At 41.0% G+C, this 19704-nt stretch overlaps 1 protein-coding gene across 3 annotated transcripts in view; it reads left to right on the forward strand.

Moving 5' to 3' along the window:
- The window catches only part of LOC107385433 (chemokine-like protein TAFA-1), a 214493-nt gene that overhangs the window by 165037 nt on the left and 29752 nt on the right, over positions 1–19704 (forward strand). For all 3 annotated transcript variants that reach the window (XR_008566044.2, XR_008566046.2, XM_015959291.3), the window contains exon 3: positions 14905–15045. Coding sequence is in view for 1 of the 3 variants with exons in the window: in XM_015959291.3 (XP_015814777.1) it covers positions 14905–15045 (141 nt within the window). In the remaining 2 variants the exon portion in view is untranslated. The remainder of the gene's footprint in view (positions 1–14904; positions 15046–19704) is intronic.

Below are 19704 nucleotides of genomic sequence, written 5' to 3' on the forward strand. Positions count from 1 at the left end.
CGGGAGGGGCTCCGAGTAGACCCGCTGCTCCTCCAAATAGAGAGGAGCAAGTTGAGCTGGCTCGGGCATCTGGTCAGGATGGCTCCTGGATGCCTCCCTGGTGAGGTTTTCCGGGCATGTCCAACCGGGAGAAGACCTAAAGGTAGACCCAGGACCCGTTGGAGGGACTATGTCACTCACCTGGCCAGGGAACGCCTTGGGATTCCCCCGGAGGAGCTGGCCCAAGTGGCTGGGGAGAGGGAAGTCTGGGCCTCTCGCCTTAGGCTACTGCCCCCACAATCCAACTCTGGATAAGCGGATGAAAATGGATGGATATCGATATAACTGGTCAAACTGCTATGCTAGTGATTAGTCGTTGTGCTAGCGACATGTTGCTCTGTCTCTAAGCAGTTATTACATGTATTCTCACAAGTTTGCTCAATCTGAGAGCCTCTGGGTAAATGTGCTGTTCTAAACTTTGCATTTGGCGTCCTGGTTTTTAATTATTTTGGGATGTTTAACACCAATCGAGTTCTGTATTTCCATCCTGCTTGTGTGGAGCCGGAGAGAGGAGACACACCCCTCCCTCCCCTGTGTAATTGGGAAACATCTACGGATAATAATAATAATAATAATAATAATAATAATAATAATAATTCATTGAACTTATATAGCGCTTTTCAAGACACCCAAAGACGCTTTCACACACTCTCACATTCACACACTGCTAGTGATGGTAAGCTACTTGTAGCCACAGCCGCCCTGGGGAGGTCTGACAGAGGCGAGGCTGCCATTTGGCGCCGTCGGCCCCTCTGACCACCACTAACACAGGCAAGTTGGGTGAGGTGTCTTGCCCAAGGACACAACAGCAGAATACCCCTGGCGGGAGCTGGAATCGAACCCTTGACCCTCCGATCATGAGGCAACCCGCTCTACCACCTGAGCTACTGCTGCCCAGCAGTAGTGGCCAAGTGACCTCAAAAGTATTGTAAGGGTTTGAATAGTAAACTACAGTATATGGTTAACGTTTTATTTTGAAGGCGAGCTCAACGGGTGAGAAATGTTTTTCCGGTTCCATTTTTTTCCGGTTTTGCTATGTTAGTAAGTACTCCGTTACGAGCGATTCTGTTTAAAAAGTTACGATTTTTTAAGGCGTGGGTTACGGCAACAGTAACCCAAATATAATGATAAAAGAGCAACCAGAGACTCTGAGCCATTACAGTATAATCGCTGATATGAGCCAACACTGTTAGATTCCAGCCATGTTTGCCCTAATATCTCCACGGTACATGACGCACGTGATGTCAGTGGATGCAGTTACATCATCATAAATTTAGTTTAACATGATAGATTTTTTTTCCTCTGGACAAGAAATAAATGGCATGGCCCACCTCTAGATGAAATAAAAATAATTTTACATTAATTATAAATATATATTAAAAAGTGCCTGTGGGACATTTGATACACCTCTATCTCTCTCTCTCTCTCTCTCTCTCTCTCTCTCTCTCTCTCTCTCTCTCTCTCTCTCTCTCTCTCTCTCTCTCTCTCTCTCTCTCTCTCTCTCTCTCTCTCTCTCTCTCTCTCTCTCTCTCTCTCTCTGTGTGTGTGTGTGTGTGTGTGTGTGTGTGTGTGTGTGTTAGCAGACAGCTGCACCAGTGTTTCTAAAGCTCAGACTGGTAGAATAGGCACTTAAGGTTAAAGTTTGACAAGACTCAATACATTTTTATGCATTTCATCTACTGATTTATGTATATAATTTCTCAAAACAGCTTGAAGTGAGTTAACTTGTAAATAGAGGAAAAATATTGAGATATATATCGTATATCGGAATTCAGCTAAAAGATATTGAGATATAAGTTTTGGTCCATATCGCCCAGCCCTAATACAAAGCAACATTTTTCTAAACTTTTATTCTCCATTTTTGTTGAATAACATTTCCTGATCTTAGCTGGTAGGAATGACATCCAGAGTGGTCTTCTGCTGCTGTGGTCCATCTGCTACATGGTTTATTTTGTTATGTGTTCAGAGACGATTGTGAGTGAAAATCCCTTTAGATCAGTAGTTTCTGAGACTCAGACCAGCTTGCCTTGTGCAAACAAACATTCAATGTTCAAACCAAAATAAATGCCACTTTAAAGTTCAGCAGGTCATCTTTATCACATCTACTGTAGATGCTAAAAAGCACAGAGTTGCTGCAGTGTGATTGGCCGATTAATTATTTGTGTTAGCAATGTAAACAAAAATGTGTACCTAATAAATTGCTGGTGAGTGTGTATGTCTTTTAACCCTCTCAGGCTCGAAATAAGTTTTAATAAAAGGACGAACAACTAAGTCCTTCAGGGGTACTTCTGAGTTAAAAAATAGTCATGAAATATGTGTGTGGAGTAACCAGGTAGGTAGGTTTTAATGCTGCAAATCTGCAACGCCTGCCTCCAGAGGGTTAAAAGTGGTGAACTGTAACTTCTGGTCTATATTTGGGTTATTTTCCAAGACTCACTTCTTTCAATTATTTTCTTCTGGTAATGTCTTTTTTTTTTTGAAGGCTTTTCAAAAGACCAGTTTGGTGATTCTGAATGAGCAGTTTACTTGCTCAATTCACCATCCGGCTTTCATTTAGAGTGAGCGGTGACCTGTGTCATATGGACACCGAATAGAGGTCAGGCACCACTAACTGCAACAGTGTGCAGTGAAATATCTACACCCAGAGGCTCAGTGGTGGTATTCTCTTATGATGACTGAAATTTAGACACACAGCAGACGAGAAGAACCACATAAAAAAACAAAAGGTGATAAAAGTACGTTTGAAAACGTAATCTGAACCATCTCTTCCTATGAGTGTGATGGTGTGCAGTAAATCCTGTGCCGTCCCTGGCACAGCATGGCCCTATTTCTGGTTTAATCTACCTACCATAAAAATAAGACAGGCAGGATGTTAGTAAAGAGGGTACAATCCATCTCTGCCTTTTCTTCAGTGTTTTTTTTTTCTGTATTAAAAATGCAATGACGCCCCTTTGCACGCATGATATAATAGTGCCCAGCAAAGTTATACTTACACCTGAAAGTCCATCGAAGTAGGTTACATCCTGCATACATTTACCTTAATCATTCCAACTTTTCCGTCAATCTGTAAGGGAACTTCCTTCGACTTTTTAATGTTTTTCTCATACCTCACATACTTAGTTTTACATTATTTTCATTAATCACATATTTTCTGAACACCCATGAAGACGAGTGTCACTTAAAATGACATTTAAGCTCTAATCATCACCTTTATGTTTAGTACCCCTCCCTTAAGTCCCTCCCACTTCGCTGGGCGCCAGCTTGGCAGTGGGTCTTCTTGCTGTGGACCATGACTTGGAGAGTTATAAATGCCAGGGCATTACAGAGCCCTTCTTAATCCGGTTTGTCACGCAGCTCCCTCTGGAGTGGGGTAATTTCATGGTGCTGAACTGGTACTGATAGAGCCTCTGTAAATGAGGCACGCAGCAATCGTTAACTTTAATAACCATAAAGATGTGAGCATCGGAGTCACACAGACTCACGAGAGGAAGCCCACACAGGTGATTAAGAATCGACCAGGGCCACGGCCAACATGCCCCTCGCATCTCTTATTCACACTAATGGAATTACCTGTTAAAGATGTCAAGTCTATTACCACCAACGGAGCAACCGTGCTTTTCCTTTTCGGTGTATTGCAGCTTGTTTCTGACTCATGCATGTGGCATGCCTGTTATAAAAGTGATATTTCTATTTTTACATCCTCCTTTCTTTTCCCTAACTCTCATCTGATGTATGGTTTGCCATCTGCCGTAGGTTTCTCTGAACTAACACTGTAGCAGATGAGTACTCAGCATTCTGGGAGAGCGCTGCTAGACTTTCAGGTACCAGAAAACGAGGGTGAAAAAAAACAGCATTTATTTGTGTGACTCCTGTAAAGCTGGGTCAGTAGTTCCTGTCAATCAGCTTGAGCTGTGGAGTGTCTCTCCCACCCCTCCTTTCCGGGCCCTCTCCCCCTCTTTCCCTCCCTCAGGTTTGTGGTAGCTCCAAGCGCTACGGTAGCTGCTGTATCTACTTGTTTGTCTGCTTCCATTACTGTGGCTGATGCTGCCTCAGGAGGAAAGTGAAATCCAGGCTGCAGATGGGTAAGTGAGAAACCAGCCCGAATCCTTCACACTGGCTGAGGTCAAAGAAACCATACGGATCACTGCAATGGTGTGCTGACGGCAGTTGATAAACATTGAATCCACTAAGAGCTGATGATGCATGAGTGACACGTGGGTCAGAGGCTTTTTGAGTGGATAAAATGGTAAACAATGCCTGAGATTAATGTGTGTTATTCCTCGAAGCACTTAGAGTCATCAGAGTTCGCAAAGCTGACATTCTTCCTACTGCTTTTAACGTGTTTTGTGGTGAGTAGAGCAAATTGATCTGGTGGGCCTCCTCCTTGAGGCTACCTTTTATTATTCATTGGCAAGCGTCACTCCTTTATAAGCTGGAAATGGCATTTTGAATAAGAGGAAGGCATTTTTCAACTATAACGCTTAGCTCCATTACATTAGACTGTTTACTTGTGTTAAATGTTACCAACATTATCATAAAAACAAAGCACTGAAGCTATAAGTTTATGTACATTAAATATAACTCATAATGGGAGAACCTGAGCCACTCACTCATCTGATGGACGCTGCTCAACTACAAATACAACAAAAATGTGCTGTTTTTCATTTGGCTCTTGGATTTTCTGCACATTTGTCAATTCTGGGGTTTTACATTAATTGTTTTCCATATTCAGATACAGCATTACCTGTTCTGAGTGGATCATTGTTGAAAATGTTGCGTTACAAAGCCAGAAAGATGGTAGCACAGTACTCAAACAACACAACCCAGGACAAGCTGTAGGGCTCGCCCAATAACAAATACTATGCTTTTATTTAACTTCTAATAAAGTTTTACCTGGTGGATTATACAAACAAATGTATTTTAATATTTTTATTTCTTTTTGTGAATTCAAGCAACATCGTGATCTGCAATGGCATTTACCATCTGCAGCTCTCAGAAATATTTCAGGGTTTTTGATGTGGCTTTATTTTGAAAATTTATAAAAAAACATTTTTCTCTCTTTTGCAAATGGCCCTCGGTTTGGATAAATGCACTTCAATCTATCTGATCCACTTCTTTAACAGTTCCTGTTGATTGTGAGTCCCATAGATTATGGTTTAAAAATAAAATAAGAATATGGCACATACAGAAATGGAAATAGATAAAAACCTTCCATTTCATAGTATTTATTCTCACTGCTCAAATGTTTCTAATTTCTACATTTTGTGGATGTCACATGGTTTTGGGGTTAGTTTGTTTTGTGGTTTGTCTGTTTGGGTGTATTTTAGACTCCCCACTTCTCTCTGATCCTCACCCTCACATACTATTCACTTGTTAACCAATCCAGCTGCAACCTCTCATGAATCTCCTCATCCCAACATAAATGCTTCACACTTTTCCTTTTGGCAGGTTTTATTCTTCTGCTGTCTAACTCTCCACTTCTCCCTTTATGTATCTATTTCTTGTGTTTTCCTCTGCTTCAGGTGTTTTGGATTTTAATCATTTAATCTCTATTTGATTATAATCCATTAGAACACATTTCCCTTTGAAATTAGGTTGTAACTTCGACACAGATGGGGTGACGGTGGCAACGGTTATGTGGCAGGCTCGCTACTGTCAGTAAGCACCAGGGCAGCTGTGGCTTCAAAACACATCCCTGACTTAGACAATCGCTATACAGATGTGCAATTTTTATTATAGAGTGATGGAATAAGGACCTTGTTTATTTCATACAGGTGTTTAGGTCACATCTCGTTTTAACTAGTAGTGGTGGAGAAGGGGAGGAGTTTGAGGTATGAATCATGTCAGCTGCCAAAAGAACACAGATAAAAAGTTGTTGCCTGGCACTGCCTCTGAGGCTTCCATTTGGAATCCACTTGATAGTGCTTTGTAGCATGTTTGAACATTATCCTAAGTAATCACGGAGAGTGTTCACAAAGTTCCAACTTAATGTTTAAATAATGAAAAGCTAAACTCTGCGATGAACATCATTAAACATATATGCAAAGGGACGTCTGGCCCACAGCCACTTTGAAGCCTCTTCCTCTTGAAACCGATCATTCGCACCCTCCCTTTTCTTTTTGTCTCCAATTTAAAAAAAATATATAAAACCACTCAGGACAAACATAACTGAGCTTTTAGGAGTTTGAAAACTCTTGAAAATTATTCAGTGCATCAGATTGATGTGGACATCGGTAAGTTATAGAAAAGGGTTTCTTATATTAAGCATTATTTCACATTTGTTGAGAGGAGAAACTTTAAAAAAGGGAACTGACACATCTATCTTAAAGGTGTGGAACTCTGAAAAAACTTTTTTTAAATGATTATTTCTAATTAGAATCTGTCACTCTGGGTTTTTCATGCAGGCTGAAAATGGAAATAGTCTACTACACCTATCTCCTGCATTAGCTTCAGAATGACCTTTATTGCCATGTAGGTGAGAGGCTCATCTACTAGGAATTTGTTTTGTTGGCAAAGTGCAAACATACATTCAAGTCAAAGTCAGGTCAGGTCAGGCAGTGTTTGCATTAGGATACATCAAATAATCAGAAAAGAAACATAGCCAGAAAGCAATCATAAGTGTAGGAATGTGGGTGACCGGGGCATTTGTGCGTGTTTTGGCCATTCATCGGTTGTTCACGATCTTTACAGCGGAGGGGAAGAAGCTGTTGTTGGGGCGTGAGGTTCTAGTCTGTAAGGACCTTAACCTCTTCCCTGAAGGTAGGGTTTCAAACAGTCCATGACCAGGGTGAGAAGGGTCAGCTGTTATCTAACCTGCACGCTTCAGAACTCTGGAGTTGTACAGGTCATGTACTGATGGAAGGCTTCATCTGATTACTTTCTCCGCTGAGCGCACTACCCGTTGCAGTCTTTATTTGTCCCTGGCAGTGGCTCTTGCATACCACACAGAGATGGAGGAAGTGAGTACTGATTTGATGGTGGCCGTGTAGAACTGGATCATTGTCATGGCTGGAATGCAGAGCTTCCTCAGTTGATGCAGATTAAACATCCTTTCCTGGGCCTTCCTCATGAGGGTATTGATGGACTCCTCCGACTTGAGTTCATGGGTGATGATGGACCCAAGGAAGCAAAAGGAGATCACGGTTGAAATCTGGTTGTCTGTCAGGGTAATGCTGGGCAGTGGAGCCAGTGTTCTCCTGAAGTCTACAATCATCTCCACTGTCTTCTGCTCGCTCAGCTCTAGGTTGTTGTTTCTGCATCAGAATGCAAGGCACTAACATCTCTGTATGCAGACTCATCCCCATGTGAGACAAGGCCAATGAGGGTGGTGTCATCCACGAACTCGAACTGAATAGACCGTGAAAATCTAAAATTTGAAAAGCCTGTCAGATCTAAGTCAAACTTAACATTCATGGACTCACCCGTCTGGACTCACGAGAGGGAAGGCTGTTGTTTCAACGTCCAGGAAACAGCAGAGAACATCCTGACTAGTTGAAGCTAACCCTTAGTATTAGCAACACCACCATATAGTAGAACTCTTCCAGGCCCATGCTATTTGTGGAGAAAAACGTCAATGTTGCAAGTCAGCGGCAGAGTCACGTTGATGTTAGCCAATCAGATCCAAGCTGTCCAAATACCAGGAAATGAGACCCCAAATCCTGTCTTGTTCTGCCAGTCTCTGCTGCAGCCGACTTTTTTGTGCGGATCCAAGCGCTTGTGAGCTTTTTTTGCCCTGAGTATGGCTTGCAAGGCATTCATTCTGCAAATGTATTGTTTAAATGAGTGAACCACACCTTTAAATTTCAACAATGCTTTATTTTATTGTGTTACTTTGCTACTTCTGCTGATAAACTGTGTCAAATGTTTATTTGTGTCACACATGTCTGCCATGCGAAGCATAATGCCTGCTGCTATCTGATTTGTAGATTTACAATTAGCAGTTCCAAGGCAGTGATAATCTGCAGGTTTCACACAGGTTCTGGAGAACAACAAGCCCCCAAACAAACAAGGATGCATTGGAAAAAAAGTTGGAGAGCTTGGTGACGTAGCATCTGGCTGCTTGGCAGAGAAACACAAGCTCACCGGCATGCAGACAACAAAACAGCAAGCGTGCACTGATTAATTTGTGATGAATCCTTGAGAGGCATTAAGTTCCCCCTATTGCTTTGTCCCATCTCTCCACAATATGCCGTTATTTAACGACTGTAGCAGAAGGAGAAGCGGGGAGAAAAAAGGTGTGAGGAAGCACCAAGGGGTCGGGAATGTTTGCTAACGACAAGCCAAATGTTGCTGCCCTTTGCCAGTCTGCATAGATCGTAGGTGTTGCTGCTGAAGCTGAGCCAAGGTGTATCAGAAAGAGTCAGGGTGTTTTTATCTTTATCAAAAAATATCCAGTGCAGCAAGATCAAAAAGCAATCAGTCACAAGTGTTTTTCGCCAGTCAGGGGATGAAACAAAACTGTCACTTTGATTCCTTTGAGTTGGAAGGCTTTACGTTCTGCAGAATAATGTGTCATGCCGCTGTGACCTTGAGTGTTTACATTTTCACACACACACGCTCAACAGTAATGTACTGTAGTGAGAAACTGTGTGTTGTAGATCTTTATGCGAATCTATACCCACAGTATCTGCATGGGGTTTAAAAATCAACAATTGTCTGGATCAACTGATTATGAAATCTCAGCACCTCCTACTTGCATGCTTTCCAAAATAAGAGCTTACAAAAATACTATTTTTCCAAATACAACACACTTCATCTTCCCCTTGAAATATTTAAAGTATGTAATTTGTCCATCAGCCGAGTAAGCACCCTCTCTCATGTCAGATTCTTGGAAGGAATCAGATACTTTTTTTTCCCAGCAGTTAGCATATCACTGTTAGCTTGAGAGCCTAATCATCAGGGACAACAGTAATTCTAGGCTGCATGACAGATGTTATGTCTGCAGTTTATTTCTACAGGAAGTGCATCAAGAGACACTTGTTTTTATTCTGTTTTCATTTTATCTCTGTGCAGGAAAACACAAACTCCTGCAGCATCCTGTCATTCAGGCATGGGCAATTTCACGTTATGGTCACCCTTGGCTTCGTTTAGATCTACAGCAGTAATGGAGACAGCCATGGTGGCGATGCTTACCATTCAGACAAAACCAATAAGAGAGTCCATCAACTGAGATATAGTATCTAATTTAGGATTGTCTCATATGTTTAATTGTCAACAGCATGAAATAATATTTTCCATAAGTCTCAGAAGTGTGTGTGCAAAACAAAACCGATGTTGGATATGAACAGCTGAACAGAACCCTTTTCTACTTGTTGATGGTTGTTGAGCAGATGGTGTCATAAAGGACAGTTTGCATCTTACTCACAAGGGTTTTCTTGCACCGACAGTAATGAGCAGTTGTTGGTATCTCTGTTGGTATCTTGGGTTCTTGGTCCGGTTGTTTTCTGATGTTTGCATCAGATTACAGGATGAGGCATCAGCTGCAGATTGACCCAAATATGTTTTGGAAAAAACTGTAATGTCCTTATTGGTTTTGTTAAAATATATATATAAGAAATACTTGGATGTATATATTGTAAGTGTAGAAGAATATATATGGTAGAACATTTTGAATCTGCTATCTGAAGATTGATTCAAATGAAGTATCCATGTGAAGAAGTGTTACAATAATTGTTTTGTTCCCTTAAAAGTGCCATGGTACTTAGTACAACATCACTGACCTGTTCACCTGTCTGAAACAGGATATACAGGCGCTTTACGATCAAAGTGAAACATAAAGGAATTGTAACAATCAAATTTGCTGCACAAGTTTCTGTTTATTGTGGATTTCATTTTTTCCACTCAGGGTCAAAACATACAAAAATTCACCTAGATCTTTTCAGAAGTAGAGATGATGTTTCTGCAAAGCATTTTTAAAGGCATACTTTGCAACTTACTTCATATTTTAAAATAATTTTCCTGAGCCAGAATGTGCTGAAATGACCCTTTACGTGGTTAATGAAATGTCACAAGACAATGACCCTAGTCACACACCAGAACTGGTTTCTGATAAGATAAAGCAGCAAACATTAATACATTAAGACTCATGTCCTGACCAAAAGTGAGTAAAGCTGAGTCCATGTCAGGAAACCTGCTAATATAAATCAACTCTATCAAGAAGACCAGAAAACTGGAAAAATATTAATCAAATTTGGGCCCGAAGCTTGGGGCTAAAGACGTAAACATGAACATGGAACTCACCACAGGACACAGAACCAAACATTAGCGGCGCGTCACTCGAACAAAGAAAATATGCAAATTCAACCTATGCAGCTGATTCTTGTTTTCAAAAATAGTTGAAGTTTTATAATATTTAAAGTATTTACCTTGGGAATTTTTTCAAATCAATTATTACCTGATGTGTGTGTGTGTGTGTGTGTGTGTGTGTGTGTGTGTGTGTGTGTGTGTGTGTGTGTGTGTGTGTGTGTGTGTGTGTGTGTGTGTGTGTGTGTGTTTTCGTCCTCTGCCGCATATTATTTATGCCGTTGTAGACTGCAAACGTCAAATGAAGTAGATCTTGTTTCTCCAACACCATCCATCTCCACATTTTACAGCCTCTCTCATTAACAGCTCGTAACTGGCCATTGGGCTAAGCTGAAAACAAAGAAGCATTGATTTCCTTAAGCATAATCACCACTTCCAGTCATTTAACGACCGCTGTCACTGTAGGGGCGCGGAGAGAAAAATGACCAGTCGATGGTCCCATCTTCACCCTTCACCTCCCCTCACCGAAGGCTAGAGTGCTCAGATACCCGCTCCATCTTAGCAGGTTAGTTTAACTCCTGACAGACTTCAAGCAGTGCATCCATTACTGCTGCAGTCGAGTCTCAAGCTGTTGTCCCATATTCCACCAGAATGCACAAATAACTCATGTGCACTGGAGCAAAAAACTATCTATTATAAATCTGTTCTGAAAAAAACAGATGTCACGCTTAAACGCACACACCTACAAATTAAAAATGCACATAACTGAGGATAATTCATCTCTGGGTTCCCCCTAATTGAATGGGTTTATGTCTAGTTCAAGTGCTCATTTGTGGTATACAGTAAGTGGCTCTTAAACTCGGTAAAGTAATCATGTAGTCATTTGCACTGGTCGCTCTCTCTCTCAGCACAAACCACATGTTTCACACATTCTACTGGCGGGACCAACACACACACACACACACACACACACACACACACACACACACACACACACACGCACGCACGCACGCACGCACGCACGCACGCACACGCACACACACACACACACACACACACACACACACACACACACACACACACACACACACTTGTCTGTATGTGTTTTCAAGAAATTCCCTAAAGTCTGTCATTTAGCTGGTGTTTTGTGCTCAGAGTTAACACGTGACAGTCTTTGTTAATGGTGGCACATTGGTATAAAGAGACATAATTTTATGATGCAAAACCAACTGGTAGATTAGATTTGGACATATTGAGTTGTGATTATTGTGCATTTGTTTCACTCAACGGATGTCAGGTTCCTGAAATCATGAATGATGGTTGTAAAACACAATCCAACAGACTACTGTTGATATAAAGGAGTGTGCATGGTCTGTAAAAACGTATTGAAGCAACAACATGTGGTAATACTCTCTTGACAAGGACAGCAGAACAGTATCTAGATGCAGCGGGCACGCAGGCCAGTCCTCAAGAGCTGCCATCCATTCATTTTCTATACCCGCTTTTCCAAGCAGGGTCGTGAAGGGTTGGTGCCTATCTCCAGCTGTCTCCGGGCACACCCTGGGCACACACCTGGGGACAATTTATGCTGGGTTGGGCAATCCTGGACATCGAGGGCTGTTTTAGTTGTGTTTCTGCTCCAACACACCTGATTTCTGAATAAATCACCTGTTCAGCTGCTCATCAGGCTCTGCAGCAGCCTATTAATCACCAGCAGATTGAAACCAGGTTTTGTGTTTAAGCTGAGAAACAATATAGTTAGACAGACCAATCAACCTGTCAGTCATGTTTTTGGACTGTGGGAGGAAGTTGGAGTACCCAGAGAAAACCCATTCATGCACTGGGAGAATATGCAAACTCCATGCAGGAAGACCCCAGGCTGAGATTTTAATCCAGAATCTTCTTGCTGCAAGACAATAGTGTTAGTTACTGATCCACTGTGCAGCCAAGGGGTTCCATCATGTTACAGAAATGCATGCACTTATCAGATTTTAATTTGTTTAAAAATTTTGAAAAAAAAAAACAAGGATCAGTTCAATTCCACTTCACATTGATGTGCTGCCTTGTGTTGGTCTGTCACATAAAGTCTCAATAGAAACATTTAAGTTTTTGGTTGCAGGCATCAAAATGCACAAAAGTTCAATGGGTATGAATGCTTATGCACTGCACTGTGCTGTATGTCTGCTAGACAGATGTGACTGGTGTGTTTATTTTTGATGTGAGAACAATTTGCTCCTTTGATGTGATGAAAAGAGCCAACACACCAATTTAACATGTTTAATTCAAACGTCATTCTACTCTCTATATTCCAAATTACCTGCATAAAACATTTACAGAACATTAAACAAAGTCTCCAGGTCAGAAACCTGACAGTAATGTATTCTACCCACTGTGGGGTTTGTGGTTTTGGCACATTAAAGGGATTTTTCTCCTTGCTTTAAAGTCTGTTCCCTCCTTCCTCAAGCTAAGAAATGTCCAACAACAGTATAGAGAGAGTGACATTAATACTGCATGGCAGCTGGATCCGGCAGGACTGCAAATGTTTGTCTTTTAATCCAAAACTCCTCGGACTTTGGTCTTGGCAAGACAGATGTTGACGGGAATGGAAGAAGAAAACTGTTGCCAAACTTGTCTAGACTGCCAGGTGCTCAGTTCCGTAATTCATGACCCAAATCACTTCAAATATTTGCACAACAGCCCAGGCAGTGGAAAAAAACAAGCAGGTTCTCGTCATGCCCGCAAAAGCAAATACGCCTTCCCTCCGCAGCAGGAAGTCCTCTTTGGCAGAGTGAAATGATGCACTCGCCACATGAAACTCGTTTTTCTCCGGGTCTCTTGTTTATATATTGACCAGGATACATTAAGCTTTCCGTTTCTATCTGATCTCCTGTTCTGGGATGAGCTCCCATTTAAATTGTGGGATATTTGTTTGTGTCTGTTGCTGTCGCCGTCATAAGAAGATAGTTTTTCCTGAGGCCTGTAGGAGAGGGTGAAGCGGTGATGGAGGGCCTTTCTCCTGCAGCTCCGCTGACTGCCTTACCACTGTGCTTTATAATTGTGTGAAGGGGCACTTCCAGTGGCTACCTCATTACTCACTGGCACGGCCAGTCACTGGCAGGAAGACACACCTTGTCCTCTAGCTCTCTCTCTCTCCCTGCCGATTTCATTCATTTTCAGGGTGTCCCACAGCTCCATCACCCCGTTGCCCTCCCCTGGGGAATCCTCACAATTGTTTTTTTTTCTGACCCTCTAGTGCCATTGGCATATATCACCTTCTCTGCTCTGACATCCTCCTCTGTTAAACTGGGACATACTGTACCACATTAGCTCTGACTGATGTCACCTACACTTTGGGGTTAATGCTTCACCGTGGTGCAGCTTGAGACCACGTTGGCACCGTCACAAGAGTCAAATGTGTCAGCTATCACAGCTCTCACGCCGCGGCTAGCTGAAACAAATGTTTCACTCTTTTTGTATCCATGCTGAAAACATAGGACAACTGTTACAAGCCCTGGGTCTTGCTGTCCCATCCTTAGAAGGTCCAGCGGCCCCATGGTCTCTTAAGGCTCATTTTGTCTATTCCTAGAGGATCATCATGCTGGAGAACGGCGCTCCAGCACACACTGCTTTCCAGGTTCCCTGCCTGCGACTCAGCATGTTCAGCACCATGGAGAGTGACACTCCATGGATCTTACTCGATCCAGCTGGAGCAACTCGGCTCTTGATGAGCTACCTTTAAAGACTGGTGTTTGTCACCCATTCGAGGAGGGTGTCAGATTCTATCTAGTACTCTCCACAGCTACTGGGAGCTTTGTTCATGAGAGATTTTGTGACTGGGATAATTTCCCTTCGTGTTATGAGCTTAATGAGCTTTATTAGCTATTGTAAGCTAATGTGCACTTTATGTGCTTTTGTGAGCTTTGTGAGCTTTATCTGCTTTGGTTGTTTCAGGTTAGCTCCTGTTGGCTCATGTTGTTTAGTAGTTCCTGCCTTTAGATCAACTCACTTGATAGCCATCGCTTTCTGGTTTAATTTATGTTGTGTTTTATAGCAACCACCTTTAATTATATCCCGAATATTTGGTTAAGAACCTTTTTGTGCTTATAATTGCCTTCTACCTTTTGTAGAGGGGATATGTAGGTTTAAATAAACCTTTTTCAAACAGAAGCTGTGCCCTTTTTCGTTATTTTAGTTGGTGTAGATTTGTTTTACTTGTGTTACCCCTTGTTTGTGTAACAACAACTAAAGTAATGCTGAGCAGGGCACATTAATAACTAGTGAGCATGCGATGTTCTTCATGAGAGTCATCCCGAGCTGATTGGTGTGAAGTGAAGACAGCCTGCACTGAATGAGGGGCAATTTGATGACATAATTGAGATTCCTTGAGGGCCAATTAGTTACACATACTTACAGTGTAAGAACCCGATGATTGCAGCACGGCTCGGCTCGCATAATATCATCAGCAGAAGTTTCACTGAGCTAATCTCTCATTCACAATACGGCCGCTTGCTCAGAGAGTGTGTTAATTAATAATAAATGATAAAACGGTTGCTTTCATGAGGTATTTTGTGTGGTTTTTTTTCACCTTTCCTGACCACAGTTTTTCTGTTTTTCTGTCTTCAGAGGGCGGAACGTGTGAGGTGATTGCTGCCCACCGGTGCTGCAACAAAAACCGTATTGAGGAGCGCTCTCAGACGGTCAAGTGTTCCTGTTTACCTGGAAAAGTGGCTGGGACAACACGCAACAAGCCCTCCTGTGTGGATGGTGAGATCATCTAATGTTACCTAACATCGTGCTGCTGACCGGTCAGAGATTAACTCTGTTATGAATGCAAGTGGTCCTGCTCCAGTCAGTACAGTCTGATTTTACACACTCAGTAAAAACACAACTGGAGTAGACACACCTTGTCCTTGTTGTAGAATAATAAAACAATAGTGAAGTGGTTGTCTTGTGCCGATACTGTTAAGGGAAAGAGTTTTTGGAACGATCACTGATCCCATTACATAACTGAATTCAGGGGTTTTCAAAGCTGCTGTTCAAAGTTTGTTATAGGATAGAAGTTGTTCATTTGAGGCACAATTGTCAGTTTTGATCATTTAGATGTTTTCTGAACACCAGAAAAGGTTCTTATTGTTATGTTTTTACATCTCACAAGTTCTTAAATTTAGGTTTTGATGGAATGTTTTAAGGCAAAGATCACATGCAAACCATTTTTGCTTCACATTGAAAATTGGCATTCATGGACTCACTCATCTTGGCTCATGATAAAGAAGGCTGTAGTTGATTTAGCATCCAGGGGAAAGCAGAGCTGGTCTCCACTAGTAGAAGCTAACTGTTATATTGGCAACTTCACAACATGACAGAAGATCTTCAGGCTTCTGTTATTTGTGGAGATTAAACATCAACGTTGCAAAGAAAACAGAATTAGTAGTAGAGCCGCAGTACTGTTAGCTAATCAGAGGCGAGATGTCCAAATATCAGGACATAACACTCAAACCCTGCCATTTTCTGCTTACCTGTGGTCTGGCTCACTTCTAGTTCTTGATACAGGAGCGTGAGAGCTTTCTTCCCATGTAGATTGACTCACAAGTGCTTTAAACTTGAGACCACTAATAAATTTAATAATAAAGTAAATTAACAGTGATATATTTACAACAACCACAACAATGCAAGTACACGAAAAAAAAAATAATAAAAACCAAAGGGAAAATATCTCTGAATATTGGTTTCACAGTTCTCCAACTCCACTCAGTTCTGGTTTCTATTGAGTTTGACTATCACAAGCTTTACAGTCTTGTTGCATCAGCAGATCAGAAGGTTCATTTTGGGTAGCTCAGTGGTTAACTGAGGGAGATCTCATGAAGGAAAACGTAATTTACAAAATGGAGAAGAGGAAGAAATTGGTCCTGGAACATAGGGAAAAAAAGTGGTGTCTGAGGGTGGAAAAAAAAAACCTGACTAAGAGGTAGAGGTATTTCAAACACATACCCAGGTAACAGGGAATTACTGCAAATGGTTGAATCAGTGTGCCTATCACCAGAATTCACTGCTTCCTGGTAGTGTGGAGCATCTTCAATCCAGGTTAACATAGACCGACTCACAGTAACATTGAGCAATGTTCTAGAGGGAAATATACAGCAGCCAAACCTGGAGCAGCCACACATGCTGGAAGACCTGAGCTGAATGTCAGACTCAGCACTTGAGGTGCAGCAGCTGTTAATCAGCTGGGGCACACACCTTTTAAGGGGCGTGTCCAAACATGAGGAGCACCTCTCCTGTTGCTCTGGGTCACCTGGGTCTGGATTACACAGAGTTAGTAGTAGAGCCGCATTGCTGTTAGCCAATCAGACGTGAGATGTCCAAATATCAGGACATAACACTCCACACCCTGCCATTTTTCTGCTCACCTCTAGTCTGGCTCACTTTTAGTTCTTGATACAGGAGCATGAGAGCTTTCTTCCCATGTAGATCGACTCACAAGTGATTTAAACTTGAGACCACTACAAATGTCTTGAAAACAACACATGAACTTGGTCTTATTCACATATTCTTTAATTTGCTTTTAACTTCATTATACCATAATCTTTTTTTCAGCTTTTTTTTCACTTATTTCCCTCGTCATAACCAATTAAACAAAACAAACAAATAACCCTTGGGAGAACATGCTTTTCCAAAAATTTATATTTCATTGTCAAATGAAACTTTAGACCTGAATGATCTGACCATATAAAATATTTTTACATTAGAATAAAAAAATGTGTATTAATGATGTACATCAAATGCTGTACAATGTACATGACAGTGATTAAAAAGGGAAGTTGGCTGTCTATGCACTACATACAGTGCATGTGTCCAGTTTACAAACATGATGTATGGTTGCAGAATCAGATACTGTATTTTTTAATCAAATAAAGATTCAGTAGAGCCAATCACTTCTCTTGTTTTAAAATCATACTTTTTGGTGCAGAAACTTTACATTCTCAGGTAAAAACTGCTAGAAAAACACATAGTAAATCAAGACTATTTTGTGATGTTTCCTCTTTTTCTGTGAAGCCCATTGTCCTAATTATTCCCCACCGACTGCACAGGGGAAATAAATGTGCCACATGATATTAAATGAATTAGAAACAGCTGCAGCTGTGAGAGTAATGTTTCATGTAAACTGAGCTGTCTTCATAAAGGGTCAAAGGTGAACTCAGACCAAGGTGTGAGAGGTAAACATGTGCAAATGCCACCTGAAAGTCCGAGTTTGACCCCAAAACAGGGAAAACAACAATCTATTAAAGTCAGTGATGAAATATAAATGAATTTGTATCTAAATGTTGTGGAAACAGTTCAGTCGGTTTGACCCTTGATCTCATTAGATGGTGAATTATTATTATATTATTTATACAGTGTGCTTTTTATCTGTCGTGAGTTCTTTATTAGATCTAGTCTTTCTCCTATTTTGACTTTTTCACTATGCTTGTACTTTCAAAAAAGTGTTTATTTGATTAGTAGAATTTCCTTTAGTTTGCTTCCTGTTTCATTTCTTCTCAACATGAATTTTGTACGGCTGCGCACAGCGACATTTGTGGGTTCTCTCCAGGTACTCTGACTTCCTCTCACAGTCCAGTAATAGAAAGATAAAGTCAAAGTTGAAGTCTCATTAATTCATCACACACAGGTGAAATTCATCTCCGCATTTGACCCATGCCTGTGGGAAGCGGTGAGCTGCAGCTGTGGCTGTGCTCGGAAACTATTTGGTGGTTTCACTGTTAGGTCAAAGGTTAACTGTTCTCTGAAATTGTCCTTAGGTGTGACTGTATGCATGCATGGTTGTTGGTCCTGTGTGTCTCTGTGATGGACTGCAATGTCTAATCTTTGGTTTGTCCAAAAGACTGCTGGAGATAGGTGAGAGCCCCCCCCCCCCCCACCCCCGCGCGACCCTGCGAGAATAACTGGGTATTGATAACGGGTGAATGGGTGGATGTTGTAGGTCTTTGCTGTGCTGGTTTGGTTTTAGACTCCTATTTAAATTAATAAATATATTTTTTGAAATCTACTTTATTTATATTACTAAATGATGTAAATATTATTTTGAAGATATCATCAACTGAGAATTTTTAATGATTTAAAACTTTGACATTAAAGCAAAGCAGAAGAATGAATTTGGAGCTTCATGGCTGTTTGTAACAAGCTTCTCCTTTTTACTCATCTGCATTCTAAATGTTGCTCAAAATACTCTGTTTAACTCATGATTAACGTGACAATGTGTAGTTTTTACCATTAATCTTTGGAAATATCCATCAAAATGTTGTTCAAAATGAATTAAATGCTGCCCAGTTGTTGAAAAATATTGACTTTGTAACATATAACCATACAAATTGGATCTAAAATACATCTCTGGGTGACGCCATGTTTCCTTCTACGTGAACCCGTGACAGCAAAATGTATTCACTGAATTCTAACAAGCGGTTACAAAACTTTCTGCATTTATTAACGTTGTTTTCCACATTTTCCTCTTCGCTCGTTGCCAGTGATGAAAGAGAGTCTGATAAACTTCTCATTTTGCTGGAGGTTGAACGATCTGACAAAGTAGTCAATAAAAAGTTGCGATCTCAGGGATTTTAGACCCTTATGGCCATGCGTTGGTAAGGTCTTACTCAAACACAAAAAATACTGCTTGCTTGGAAAGATTTAGTTGTGCACTGCCCCCATCACCAGGAAAATACACATTGTCGCTTTAAATTCAGACTTTCAGACATAACATAATTCAAAAAGGCCCAAATAAAAATATAACATTTGTAGTTTTTAAAATGTTAGAAGACAAATCTGTTGTACACAACCAACATACAAAGCAGAGGCAGATTTGACTTCCTTTGTCAAATTAGTCAGATTTACTATAACCGTTGATAGCACATTAAACCACTGTAACAAATCAGAAGAAATACGGGCTCAGGCTGAGCTGCAGCACCTGTTCAGTCACTACATCAAAATGAAAACTCTATATTTGTATTGTCAGCTTCTCTTTTTGTTGGCAGCTTTCTTCTTGTGGTTTGCGTTACAGTGTGGGCAGTTGTTGTCAGTGGTGGAGCAGCTACTTTTCCTGGATCATTTGCTGCCACAGCCTCCATCACCTGTAGGATGTGAACACACATTTATATTTATAGAAAAGTCAACTCCCTCTGTGTGAATGCATGTGATTGGCCCAAGTCTCCCATCATATGTTAAGACTGTCTTAAGTTTGAATACCGTGCCAAGAGGGGGGCGGAGAGGGCTGCTTCTCACAAAATAAAATAAAAAATCAATATTCTGAAGGATAGAAGTTTAAAAAAATTATCTTTAACAGATGATGGCAGAAATACTTCACATGTTTTAATAAACTCTTCCTAAAAAGAACATGGTATTTTATAACATTTTCTGCTGTCTGTGATATTTCTA

This window comes from Nothobranchius furzeri, chromosome 3 (genome assembly GCF_043380555.1).
Source record: "Nothobranchius furzeri strain GRZ-AD chromosome 3, NfurGRZ-RIMD1, whole genome shotgun sequence".
Classification (NCBI taxonomy): domain Eukaryota; kingdom Metazoa; phylum Chordata; class Actinopteri; order Cyprinodontiformes; family Nothobranchiidae; genus Nothobranchius; species Nothobranchius furzeri.